Raw genomic sequence first — 14,062 nt, 5'->3', positions numbered from 1 at the left:
GATTCGACAACTGACAGTTTATACCATGATAAACTCAGAAAGAAAAACATTAGACTCTTAAATAACGGCAACAGTGATAGCGGAGTCTTTACTGAGGTTTATTTAGAATTCCCTGAACAACTTCACCACTCTCATAACTATGATCTATCAGCACCAGCAGCGTTGTCAGTTCCTGGTGGGTGGTTGTCCTCCTATCAGAGCACAATCGTTGATGAATCAGGACGTAAAGTTGCTGAATGCATCAAGTTTTTTCCAAGTCTCAGAACCAGCAACAATTATGTATTAGTTTAGGCTATCTACAGGGTCTACTTACAAATAAAATTAAGAGTACGAAATCTGCTTTTTGTTGTTATTGTAGGGTTTAACGCCATTTTTCAGCACACGATAGGCTATACATGGCGGCCAGTATTAATGGTGGAGGAAGAACCCGGAAAAACCCGGGAAAGAACCACCGACCCACGAGAAGCTACTGGCAAGCTTTCTCACATACCCACGTTGGCTTAATCCGAGACTCGAACCCACGCAGACAGAGGTGAGATGGCAGTGATCCGTAACGGAGAGCGCTTTAGACCACTTGGCCACTCGGGGCCCCACGAAATCTGCAGTTGTACTTCCCGATAGTGAATGCGTATAAGTCCATTAAGTGGTTGGGTCTCGCCAAAGCACTTGAATCCCCCCATACATTAAACTGAATACGGATCTGACAACAAAGGCCACCAACAACTTGGGAAAAGATTTCATTAGGCTCATGAACAATTCCGCATTTTGCAAAACAAATGAGAATTTACGAAAACGAATTTTAGTCGACCTCGTTTTTGATAGTGGACAGGATAAGTATTGGAGGCTTATTACAGATCCAGCATTTGAATCTCGAAAGATCTTTTATGGTGAACTTTTTACTGTTCATAGTAAACACGTAAAACTCAAGTTGACAAAACCTATCTATGTTGATTCGTCAGTACTTGATTTCTCAAAGTTGCTCATATATAGTTTAATTACGAGAAGATCAAACTATTCTACCATCATCGTATCAAGATGCTTTATACCGACACCGACTCGCTGCTAATGCATATAACCATCGGTAACGTGGATTCAAATATCACTTCAAACATACTTGCGAACGAGTTTGAGACCAGCGATTATCCTATAGAACACCCATTGTTTAGCAATACCATTAAAAATATCTGGCAAATTTGAAGACGAATGTTCGGGTACACCAAACGAATAATATGTGGGACTTCGACCTAAAATGTATTCGATTGTGATTGGAGCGAAAAAAACATTATAAAGACCAAAGGTTTTTGTTATAAAAAAAGGATCTCAGGTATAATGTGTGTGTGTGTGTGTGTGTAATATCTTCGAGAGTGACGCGAATTCAAACACACAGCAAATATGATACGGCATCGAAAACATCACATGGGCGTATACTAATGCACCAAACTGAGCTTGCCACCGTTTGATACCAAGCTATAGCTATTTTCCGATGGAATTACAATTAAAAAAGCCACACGAAATAAAAACGAAGTCAAAGATTGATCATGATAAGACCCAAGAGAAAAAATCTGAACTAATGAAACCCGAACCATTTAACACGACTGAAGCAGATACCGCATACCATACGAATCAGCTCACATAACAAACTAGCAAAAAATACCCCAAGACCTGAAGATCCCGATATGCCACCACCTAAATTCTTTACGGATGAAGCTCGAAAGGTGATTTTGAATAACCTCATACGTATCGCTGTTAACATATCTTTCAAATGGGAAACAATATTGCGGAACCTGATCACAAATAAGAAACAAAAAAAATCTGGACAGAATTACCTAAATTGGTATTTTGGGAGATTACGGGACAGCAAAATACCAGCATTAAGAAGAGGAAAGGTTTTGTAAATGTCACCGAAAAATCTAGGACGGGAGATACCAGTAATGCCACCATAATGTGGTAAAAGCATGTTGACAAATACCTTCAAAGAAGACCCTCAATAGAGTATTCTCTGCCAAGTTCATCAAACAAGTATAGGGCCTTGATGGACTGTTTCATTCCCGGCCATAGGACAAGGCGAACGAGGCAACCGCCATGGGCCCCTCTCTTTCAGGCAATGCAACTTTATTGCTTGGGGCCCCGCGCTCATCGCTTGCTGCCCAGGGCTCCGCACATTCTAGGGCAGGGCCTGGACTGTTTGACCTAACTTCTTTGCCGATCGATTAGAAACACTTGCAGTATCAATTCGCGCTGGCAATAATACATCAGAAGTCATTGATGTGGTCACATCGATTAGTCAGCGGTTGCTTACCTGACATATCATGGACAAAGAACATCTCGCACACTGGTGCGTGAGATTGCTGAAGATATCAGCGCTGTATATTACGAAACTGTTGATGAGTTCTGAGGCGATTGAAACATTTCGAGTGTTGCGCAAGATATATGCTGCGTAGCAACATGTTGCAAATACAACCTAAAGAATTACCTCAATGACCACAATCTCGTCATGAAACTAAAATTTAATGCGACATTGTCTATACCCATTACCGCTGGGGGATCGCAGTAGCGTCGTTGCGAGTTTGTTACAGTCAACAGAATATCATATCGCAACCGTTTAGTGTTGACACGCATGACTTGCCAATATTTTCACCAGATGATGGATCAACTTGAGGTCTATCTATCTATCTAGCTGATGACGCAGTCACATTTGATAATTAAGCAACGGGTTGTGCGTGGTCAAATATGAAGTAAAGAGGAAAGTAATAGGACAGTCAGAAGAGTAATGATAAGAAAGGCAGAAAATAAGAAAAAGAGTGTCAATGTAAGTTTTCGTCCCTCCATCTTCAGACCAATCCGGCTACCATATCGGCGACGAGATAAGGAACCTCAACCGGAATAGCACTAAGAATCACTAGGTCTTACTTGTAGCTGACTAGTTCATTAAAATGTGATTTTGGAAAGCTCCCGATTGTGAGATACCAAGTCAGTAACTTCTGTAATTATTGCTGTTCCAAGTTCCTATTGTACATGGGAAGAAGTTGAACTTGAAACAATTTGTGGATGCTGACTTTAGATGGAACTTTTTCTAGTGGCTTGCCCTAGTTTGGCTATATGCCAGGGTTAGGTATTTGTCCGCTGGTATTTCCACCAGGTTGTTCGCAATCTTGTACAACATGGTCAGCTGAGCCTTGGTTCGCCTGGAATCGAGTGATTCCCACTGGAGATGGTTCAACATTGCACTGACACTGCTAGTGTTACGATATTTATTTGTGGTGAATCTAGCAGCTCTCCTCTGAACCATCTCTATCTTATTTATTAGATCTTTATTATGTGGGCTCCACACAGTCGAGCAGTACTCAAGACCTGGTCGAACCAGAATGAAATACGCTGCACTTTTTAAGTCTTCATTGTTGCTTTGGAGGTTGCGGCGCAGGAAACCAAGGTTGCCGTTCCCTTTTTTCCCTATATTGTCTATGTTCCTTTCCAAGAGAGGTATCTGGACAATTCAACCCCGAGATATATTGTTACCTGCTCATTGGCTAACTTGTGCTCCTTAACAGTATATTCGGACAAGATTGGTGATTTCTTCCTGTAAACTCTTAGGATACTGCATTTTTGTTTCTGGGCCAGTTGGTTCAGGTCTACTTGAAGGATCTCACAGTCCTTGGATGCATTTATTTCCCGGTAGACTATACAGTCATCTGCAAGAAGTATCGTGTTGGATATGACACTCGCAGGTAGATCATTGATGAACACCAGGAAGAGGATGGGACCCAAAACACTCGCTTGAGGTACCCCACTAACAACTGGTGCTGGGTATGACGTTGCTCCGGCTACTGTAACTCTCTGCGATCTCTCTGTCAGGAAATCTGTGGTCCATTTCTGGGTATTACCCCTGATGCCATAGTAGTCCAACTGACAGAGGAGTCTTTCATGGGAGACACGATCGAAAGCTTTACTGGAGTCAATGATAGAAAGTTCATACTGCTTCCGTCTGTCAAAGGATTTGGCGAGCTCATCACTAGGGTTATGAGCTGTGTTTCACAGCTTCGTCTGGCACGGAAACCATGATGCCATCAGTCTGTTAGAATTTTGAAGTGATCTAGATGTTGCATCATGTTGCTGACTATGATGTGTTCAAGAATTTTCAGCAGATACATGTAAATGAGACGTGTCTATAATATCCGGCCTTGACTCTTTCTCCATTTTTGAAGATAGCTGTAACGTTTGCTGTTTTCCACACATCAGGGACATAACCTGTTGAGAGGCACTTCTGGTAAATATAACTCAAGTATGGTGCACACTCTTCTGCTAGATCTTTCAAGATCCTTGCTGGAATCATATCTGGTCCTGTGGCCTTCTGTGGGTTAATATTCCGCATCAAGCTGTTTTCACCTTCTTCAGTAACTTGGATGTCAGGAATTGGTGGGTAACGATCTCCATGTAGACTTAGTAGAACACTCTTATCATCTTGTGTGAAGACTGACTGATACTGACGATCCAGTATGTTAGCCTTAGTAGAACTTCCCATAGACGCGTATGATATTACAATTAGTAATGAGAAAACCAAATAACAATTTGAGACTTTCTCCTCTATCGAGGCTAATATTTCTCGCCAAGATTCGGTAAAAATTTCTCTGAGTCACTTGGACTTCATGCTAAACTTTAATCAGCAAGTCACTGAAATTTGTCGGAAAACAATCAAATGTGCTAAAAGGATTTGGAAAATACCTTACAAACGAAGAAAGGTTGGTTGTGTATATCTCTTTTCTAATGGCAAACTTCAACCTCTCTCCTCAAACCTGGCATTTCAGCAATCTCACTAACATAAACAAACCTTAAAAGCCCCATGAAGGAGCTGTGAGAGTTGTCTTCAGTAATTTCACGAAACCTAACTCGGAACTCGTGGATTATGCAAATGTATCACATCTCCACATCCGAAGGAGGAAGACTTGAAGCATTCCAGATTTTAAACAAGAATGTTCATCATGCTTCAATGATCTGGCAGTTTTAAAAACAACTTTACTCTTTTAGGTTTGTAAACACGAGAGATCCCGAAAGTAAAAACATCCAGGCACGTGTTACAATCTTGTAGGTGTGCAGCAGGAAAATTATGGAAGTCTCTTCCCAATAATTTACGAACACCCTCAGATTTTAACAATTATAAATCTTCTATTAAAGACTTGGTCTGGGATCTTACTGCGTAAATGCTCCATATATATATATATATATATATATATATATATATATATAAGTTGATGCTGCTACCTTAATTGGCTGCATGCTTAGGATCTAAGTTTGTATAATGCTTGTACCAAACGACTGATTTAAATGTTGGCTTGTGTCGCCTACACATGGTTATGGATTTTGTATCGTATATGTGTACCTAGCATGTTTTGCATAGTCTTTCCTTGTCCTTGTATATTTAAAATCGGTATTCATTTAAATGCTCTCGTACGGATGCATTGGCCAGCCATTATTTTACCCAAAATATTTTAACACTGTATGTAAGCGTGGAAGACATTATATTGATGTACACTGACTTATCTGCGTTTAATTTTTAATAAGAAATTATGAGGGTGGTGGTGGTGGTGGTGATGGAGGTGGAATAGCTTTTGTTGTGTAATGGCCAGCCATTACGTGTATTTTAACACTTAAAAAAACCCAAACAATAGGAACATCACAATTTTAAGTAAGTACCATATGATTATTAAATGAATGGTCGTTTAAAGTCGACAAGTTAGCTCCAGCAAGCTTATGGTTCTTATTGTGTAATGCACAGGTGCTCGACGCGAGCTTAATGTTAAAAAAAAAAAAACAAAAAAAAACTAACAACCTGTGGGAAATAAATCATACCGAGTAACGAAATTACCTCAGATTACCCCCATGACCCGTTCTGACAAAAGACTATGTTAAACATACTATGGGAGTCTCTTAGCTTGCGTCGATCACCTGTGGTGTAATGCAACTCCGACTTAAAAATAAAATTTCTTATTCGGTTAGAGTTATGTCCCATGACGGATTGTTTAATGGAGGTTTAAGTCTTACAAGTCGAATGTACATGAAAGATTCATGGTTGGTTGCATCTATTTTGCACAGACTGACTTGGATGTTCAGCGACTGTGTACCTGCCGGATACTCCAAACTCTCATGACAAAGTATTACTCTGAGCGCGAACAAGAAACCGATGAACAAATTGCAATTGAAATGTTAATGTTACAGTTAAATTTTTCTTTGCCACAGATCCTTGATTTTGTCCGAGAAACTAAAAACACCCTCCCCAACTTCCATTTAGCACGTGATATAATCGCCTACCTAAACAAACCCCCTATCAGTTTTAATTTTGATATAACAAAAGTGAAATCTGGCCATTGTTCGAGAATATCTAGCCAGTTTAATACCGTAGATCCGAAGGCACTTGATTGATTCACTAAGCCTAATTGGACGTCCCTATGGTGACAAAACTGACCAGTCTGCCTAGGCTCAGAAGCTTACATAGGATCTGATAATAGGTTGAGCAACTGGTCACTCCTGTTTGCTTGAAACACCTGCTTCTGCCTGAAGCGCCTCCTCGTTATTCTTTCTTGTGACTTACACGGGTAGGCAAACCCCTCTTTGGTGACAGAAGTAGCCCTTTTTTCCACACCACCAGTTCCTTCCTGATGTACACTGTGTAGGGTTGTATACATGCACACACCAGTTGAGTTCCAAGATCCACTGTTGTCTTCCTGGATCAAACCAATCCAATTGGTTTACACCCTACATGATCCAAGCCTTTCGAGCAGTGAGTTTTATTAACACAAGTAATAACAAGATCTTTTTTTATCAAACCAATGTGTGTTCACACTGCTAACTGCTCAGACTGTAAAGTTCTATCAGTAAGCAATATAAAGCAATGTCAACATTTTTATAAAGTCTAAATGATTCCTATTGTATTTCATTTCCATTGAGTAAAACAGATTTTTTTTTATAACATGAGATAAGAAATCTGGGACTGCATATCCATACATATGCACAACATTGACAGGGATCAGTCATTCTGAAATTGCAACTTTTGGCCAGACTGTACCTTTAGATTCTGAACCTCCCAGCTTGGGGGTGGGGTGGGGTGGCACTACAGATATTACAGAATGAACTTCTGAGAGTGGCAGATGTAAGGTGAAGTTGTTTACATTTGCAGCAAACACAATGGAGAGAATATTGGCATACTTCTGAGTTAATTTTATGTACTGTGTCTGACATTTCTTTGGATATTTTACTCGTGGAAATTGTACATGATCTGAGCATACAGCTAACTAAAATGACTGCTCCCTTGTGCTCAAAACGTCAGCCTTAATTAGTCTAAAGTACGCTATCTTCAGCAGTTATTAAAACAGGGAAAGGAAATTTTGGCAGACTGGGAATACCGGCTTCTGAAAATGTAATGAATGAATGCAGAATGTAAAAATGTTATTAGCTCTTCTTTTTACAATTTACCTCCGAAGTCCAAGAAGTGACAATGACCAAGCAATGCTGCAGTTTTTTAAAGGTGCACATCTGAAGTAAGGGCAATCTGTATAATCTATAACCCATATTACGCACATCAGTCATACACCAAAATATTGGGAATTAAAAGTTCTTTCAACAATACTTATCTATATAAGTTTTTTTCTAATAGCCAGTATAACCAGTGAGGAAAATGGAAAAAATTCTTTTTCTTTAAGAATCTAACCCAGGTGCAAAACATGAAACTGTAGAGCACCACCTCAGTAAGTCCTCACCTTTTTATGACAGGTGGCTGAAATAGTAAATAGAAACAAACTAATCATTTTGCAGGCTACAGGATACGGCTTGTCGGTCCACATGTGGCCTGCAGGCCACATGTTTGAGATCCTGTATTGATGGATGAAATATCTTATTACTGAGTTGGATGATTATAGATTGTATGACTGCAGACTTTAAATGCATATGCGTTGGTATTTACCAGCCTTTAAATTTTCTTGCTTAGGTATTTACCAGCCTTTAAATTTGCTTGCTTAGGTATTTGCCAGCCTTTTAATAAACGTGGTTTGGTATTTACCAGGCTTTAAATTTGCTTGGTTTGATAACATATTTACCAGCCTTTAAATTTTGCTTGCTTTGGTATTTATCAGTCTTTAAATGCATATAGTTAGGTATTTACCAGCCTGTACATGTTGCTTGCTTTGGTATTTTACCAGCCTTTAAATGCATATGGTTAGGTATTTACTAGTCTTTAAATGCATATCGTTTGGTATTTACCAACCTTTGAATGCAATTTGGTTATGTATTTACCAGCCTTTAAATGCATATGGTTAGGTATTTACCAGTCTTTAAATGCATATTGTTAGGTATTTACCAGCATTTAAAATTGCATGGTTTGAGACTTACCAGGTATGTAAGGTGTTTCATGTTCCATTGGTCCTTGAGAAGAAAGAATGTGTAAGTCTGTTTTTGACTGGAGAATACTCTGCCTTTCAGTTCACCTTTCGGTGATAAGGATGTAAGAAAAATATAAATTTTGACAACTTTATTTCTAATTGTATTGAACATACAAAGATATTATATTTTGCATCCTCATGTGTTGATAGCCTAAACTTGTCTAGCATAGTACTTACAGTACTAGTGTTATAGTAGTTGTTAAAAATATCTGACAGCCCTATTTTAAAACATTTAAGTTTGGGGGTGTTGTAGTGGGTTTGTCAAGGTCTGCTACATAGGTACTTGATTGTATCACATATTTGATGATAATGTTTCTTTTGCCATGGATCAAAAACAGTGGATGGATACTCTAGAAGAGGTCTTACATATGTTTTATATGCTGTTTCATTTATCTTTGTTTTTCTTTTCTTGTTTTGATATATCTCTTGATGACTGTTAGTGTGTTCTTTGTTGTGGTTGTAATATTATTAGTAGATGTGAATGGTATTTCTGGTATACTGGTTTATGGTGGTATTTTTCCTGGTGGTAGGTACCATGGTACCTTTTCATTGTACCTGTACATTGGTAGTTTCTGTCCATAAGGAATGTATGGAAATTCCTGAGGAATCTTGTTATGATGTAAATGATATTAAGTCTATTTTCATTATTCATGACAAAGTAGTTCAACAAACTTTACAGAATGGTTGTTTCTGTAGCAAATTTATGTTGAATTTTACAAATATAATTACATTTATGAGCCTTTAATCACACGCTTGACAATATAATTACCGTTATGATTGTTTAATCACACATTTGACATGTGTCATGCCCACACAGTGGGCAAATGAAATGTGGTGAAACATATTTGAACCAATTGAAACTTTCAGATGTAATAAAGCAAAACAACAACAGCAGTAAAAACCCACATGTCATCTTTAAGCTACTTACTAATGTACGTGACTGTGTTAAGTATATGTATATTTTTATTAGTGTATTTTATTCAAGACAGGTTGTTGGAGATGTAATTATTCACAAAAACATGACTGATTGAGATGATGTCAGGGTAGTGTAGTTTAGAAGATGAGAGGTTGAGAGGGATGAAATTGACAACTGTTATGTAGTACATGTATGGGTATTTGCACTGTGCAGATGGTTGTTGTTGTAGTGCTTTAATGCCATTTTTCAGCACACGATAGGCTATACATGGCAGCCAGTATTAATGGTGGAGGAAGAACCCGGGAAAACCCTGAAAAGAACCACCAACCCACGAGAAGCTACTGGCAAGCTTTCTTACATACCCACATTGGCCGAATCCGAGACTCGAACCCAAGCAGACAGAGGTCACTGTGCAGATGGATCTAAAGGAATATAAATATTTGTTGTAGTAACTAATGTTAAGAGGACACAATAAAAATGTTCCTTTTTAGCTCTATACTGATAAGAAGACACTAAGTGATGGCCCGTTGTCCATCTGACATTTATCTCTCAGCACAAGTTTGTTATCACTGCTCCATCTAAACTACTTGGAGAGTTGCAATGACATTTTACACATGCATTCATCCCAAGGTCAAGTTTTTCCAAATTGAAAATGGTGTCAATTTGACATCCAATGTTTTCTATACAGCAGTCATCTTGAAAATCTTATTATCACTATGACTCCTGAATGGAAAGTCATATTGACACAGGGGTTTTCCTAAAAGACTTCTTGTGATGTCTAGTTGGTCCTAGATTAAAATGGTTGCACTCAGATATCCCAAATGGCTATCACAATGACCATCTTGAAATGGATGGATATATCTGATAACCAGTGTGGCTATTTGAATGGATGGTCCTATCAACATGGGTTTTCACTAAAGGACTTCTTATGATGTCTGGTTTGTACAAGATGAAAACTGTGCTGATCTGACAACCAGTATTACCACTATTGCAGCCATCTTGAAAATCTTGTTTATGCTACCCCTGAACAGAAAGTGATATTGACATGAAGTTTTCACTGGAAAACTTCTTATTGTGTGATGTTGATCTTAAATAAAAATTTTGTAAATCTGATGTTAAGTAAGGACACCACAGCAGCTAGCTTGAAAATCTTAGTTCTACTTCTCCTAGATAGATAGTCATATTGACATTGGATTTTAACCAGAAGACTTCTTATGATGTCTAGTTGGTACTTAATGAAAATGGAGCCAATCTGACATCCAGTGTGGCCACCATGGCAGCCATTTTGAAAATCATGTTATTGCTGCCCCTTGTAAATGGAAAAGAATTTGTTGTAAATGGTTACTGTTTGCTGGCCAGAACAAGTTGTTTCTTCATTAAAATGTAATGAAACCAAATAATTTATTATTATTATTATTATTATTTTCTTTGCTTTTAGTTCCCTAGCTTTACACTTTTATATGTTGATGAAACAGTAACCAAGTAAATGAAACAGTAACCAAGTTGATGAAACAGTAACCAAGTTGATGGCAGAAACAGAGGGAGAGTTGTTTCAGGCAAAGAAAGTGAAGGGCTGCTGGGAAAATCCATGGGAACCATGGCAACGACCTGGTGTATGGGCTTTCATGAGGTGGCTTCTCAAAGAGAAGGATAACAAAAACATTCCTCTGAACAATGAACAGGTTTGTATGTAATTATACAAAAAGTAACTATATTGATGAATTGATGTAAATAGTAGGATGAACTACACATTACAAAACTGAATTCTTGGGTAAAGAAGATGCTTGTAAATGTGCATTGAATAAGTTTATTTTTGGGAGACTTCTCTATACTTTTTAAATTTAAGTGTCATTTTAGTTAGACCACATAATTACTAATTTAAAAGGATTAAAATTACTGCCATCAAGCTTTATAGGTACAATAAATGAAAGTTATCAGCAATGATAAAACTTTCCTTCCAAACACATAAGATATTAAAAAATTTGTTGGTATTTTGTTTGGCAGGATATGGGAGCTATTATGACCATATTAAAAATTCTTAAACTGTTTAATCATATATACTTAGAATCATTCGAGTCCATAATGAAGCATAAACAAGACTAAAAATTAATTGGTGAACAAATATGTAATTGCAGTACAGTGTATCTCTTATTTTAATATCATTTATACCTGACCTGTTGCTGTTGTGTTACTTACCTTTCCAGGATGGAAATTACCATCATCAATTAAAAATTCCATTCTGCCATTACATGAAAAAATTGAGAGGTCCAGTCCCCCCCCCCCCCAGGCCCATGCTCCAGGGGTCATGCTACCAGGTGAAGTGGGTGACTTAAGTCGCCTTCTTCTGTTAGGAACACAAAAATGACTTTATGATTGTTTCTTAGATGTACATTGAGCAACAGTAGTTCATGGCTTTTGAGATGCTCTCTTGACCTAGCCAGGTAGTTTCAGTGTTGTGTTGTAGCCCAAAGCAAAATGTATTGCATGCATCAAATAGCTGGTGTTGATATAATTTGCATCAACAAGCTCTTGAAGATTCAAAGGAATGCATTTTAGTAACTGATTGACTATTAACCCTTTCCTGAGGAAGCTATCACTGCCTGATTTCATTTGATGATGAAAAGGTACCAGCTTGTGTCTTGAAACTTAAGCATCAATATGTAAATAGCAATTTGTAAATAGCAATTTGTAAATAGCAATATGTAAATAGCAATATGTAAATAGCAATTTGTGTTTCAGTCAGTGAAAAGGACTTGATAATTTGTACAAATATTAGCAGTTTTTGACATTTGGTTTGCATGATTTTCTTCATAAAATCAGATTGAAGTCAAAGACAAATATGACAGGGCTTCATAGGACTCAGGAGAAGATAATCGTTGGATCCCAGTAGGAATTGGGGTCCATCTCATGAGAAGATTATTTCATCACTGGAGAAGGGCAGTTCTGGATCCCAAAAGGGTACAGGATCCAGGCTGATCAAATCCCATAGCCTGATATCTTGAACTATACATTTTCAGTCAGACAAGTAAAATTTTCCATAGTGCTTGTCTTGACAAGTGTTTTGTTTTCCTATTTTAAAACAATTTGGGCAAGTGCTGTTTTCATATTTTAATCACTTTATCTGCCTTTTCCAGGCCATTCAGAGAGGGCATAATGAATGTTTGAATGTTTCTACATTTATTCATTCACATCCTAAAGTCAGTGGTCATTGATAAATGTGAAACAAGTTCTATTACTGCTTGACTGCATATTGGGCTAAGTGACCAAATTATCAGCCAGTTAAAATAGTTAAAATGAATCTGACATGATTACTTAGCACTGCTTTAAATGATCATTTATATTGTGTTTACTCAACACTGATACCCATGAGCAGATTACTCTTTGAGTCAATGCAGTGAAATTAATAATGAAAGGCCCTTTATCAGCACAAGTGTCTGGTTCATTTATGAACTGATTAAATGGCAGTAATGAGTCTTTAATATTTTTTAATTGATTATGCGGAAGATTTCAGCATGAGGTGTTGCATTTGAAGCAAAACAATTATGCTAAAGGAGTAGTCTGTGCTTGCATTTAAATAACAAAATATATGTTTTGATCACTTTAGTAGAAGTACTTGTCAAATGAGGTTATCTGTTCTGTCTGGATGAAATATTTCTGACCTCAGCCAGTATTTTTAACTGCAGAAACTAGTGTCTCATTTAATAATGCCCAGATGGAATCTTCTGTGCTTATTGTGTCTTTGTCATCCCCACCCCAAAAAAACTGTTGGGTAAAGCTTGTTTCATGAACCTTACCTTTAAAACTGTTTTGATGCTCCCTTTAATGTCCAAGAGAAGAAAGAGTGAACTTCATGCCCTGTCTATAGAAAAAGAGTGAACTTCATGCCCTGTCTATAGAAAAAAGAGTGAACTTCATGTCCTGTCTATAGAAAAAGAGTGAACTTCATGCCCTGTCTATAGAAAATGGTGAACTTCATGCCCTGTCTATAGAAAAAGAGTGAACTTCATGCCCTGTCTATAGAAAAAAGAGTGAACTTCATGCCCTGTCTATAGAAAAAGAGTGAACTTCATGCCCTGTCTATAGAAAACGGTGAACTTCATGCCCTATCTATAGAAAATGGTGAACTTCATGCCCTGTCTATAGAAAAAGAGTGAACTTCATGCCCTGTCTTTATAAAAAAAGAGTGAACTTCATGCCCTGTGTATAGAAAAAAGAGTGAACTTCATGCCCTGTCTATAGAAAAAGAGTGAACTTCATGCCCTGTCTATAGAAAAAAGAGTGAGCTTCATGTCCTGTCTATAGAAAAAGAGTGAACTTCATGCCCTGTTTATAGAAAAAGAGTGAGCTTCATGCCCTGTATATAGAAAAAGAGTGAACTTCATGCCCTGTCTATAGAAAAAAAAGTTGTTTAAGTTCAATGGATATTATGAATCTGCTTCTCTCATTTTTCAACTAGGTTTTTGCCAGAAAAACCTGCTTCTTTTGGTAACTCCATTCCCTACCGAGATCCCCAGTCTCAGTTGTATCTCTGCTGGGGATCAAGATCGACTCTTGTGCCATCCCCAGTCTCAGTTGTATCTCTGCTGGGGATCAAGATTGACTCTTGTGCCATCCCCAGTCTCAGTTGTATCTCTGCTGGGGATCAAGATCAACTCTTGTGCCATCCCCAGTCTCAGTTGTATCTCTGCTGGGGATCAAGATCAACTCTTGTACCCATGTA

The 14,062-nt window shown here is 37.9% G+C and overlaps 1 protein-coding gene across 3 annotated transcripts in view; it reads left to right on the top strand.

Moving 5' to 3' along the window:
- The first annotated feature begins 5,998 nt into the window (after nt 1-5,998).
- The window catches only part of LOC149779984 (N-acyl-phosphatidylethanolamine-hydrolyzing phospholipase D-like), a 54,525-nt gene continuing 46,461 nt past the window's right edge, over nt 5,999-14,062 (top strand). The window contains exons 1-2 of one of the 3 annotated variants that reach the window (XM_089936707.1): nt 5,999-6,146; nt 10,781-11,024. In XM_089936707.1, coding sequence (XP_089792833.1) covers nt 10,869-11,024 — 156 coding nt within the window. In that variant the 5' untranslated portion in view covers nt 5,999-6,146; nt 10,781-10,868. Of the gene's footprint in view, nt 6,773-6,826; nt 7,530-10,780; nt 11,025-14,062 lie in introns of those variants that run through there. The other 2 variants (XM_089936708.1, XM_089936709.1) reach the window with 2 other exon arrangements.

The sequence above is a fragment of the Sinohyriopsis cumingii genome, chromosome 16, assembly GCF_028554795.1.
Source record: "Sinohyriopsis cumingii isolate HCF-2022 chromosome 16, ASM2855479v2, whole genome shotgun sequence".
NCBI classification, from domain to species: domain Eukaryota; kingdom Metazoa; phylum Mollusca; class Bivalvia; order Unionida; family Unionidae; genus Sinohyriopsis; species Sinohyriopsis cumingii.
The sequence above is the reverse complement of the archived record's forward strand: the minus strand, read 5'-3'. Positions and strand labels throughout refer to the sequence as shown.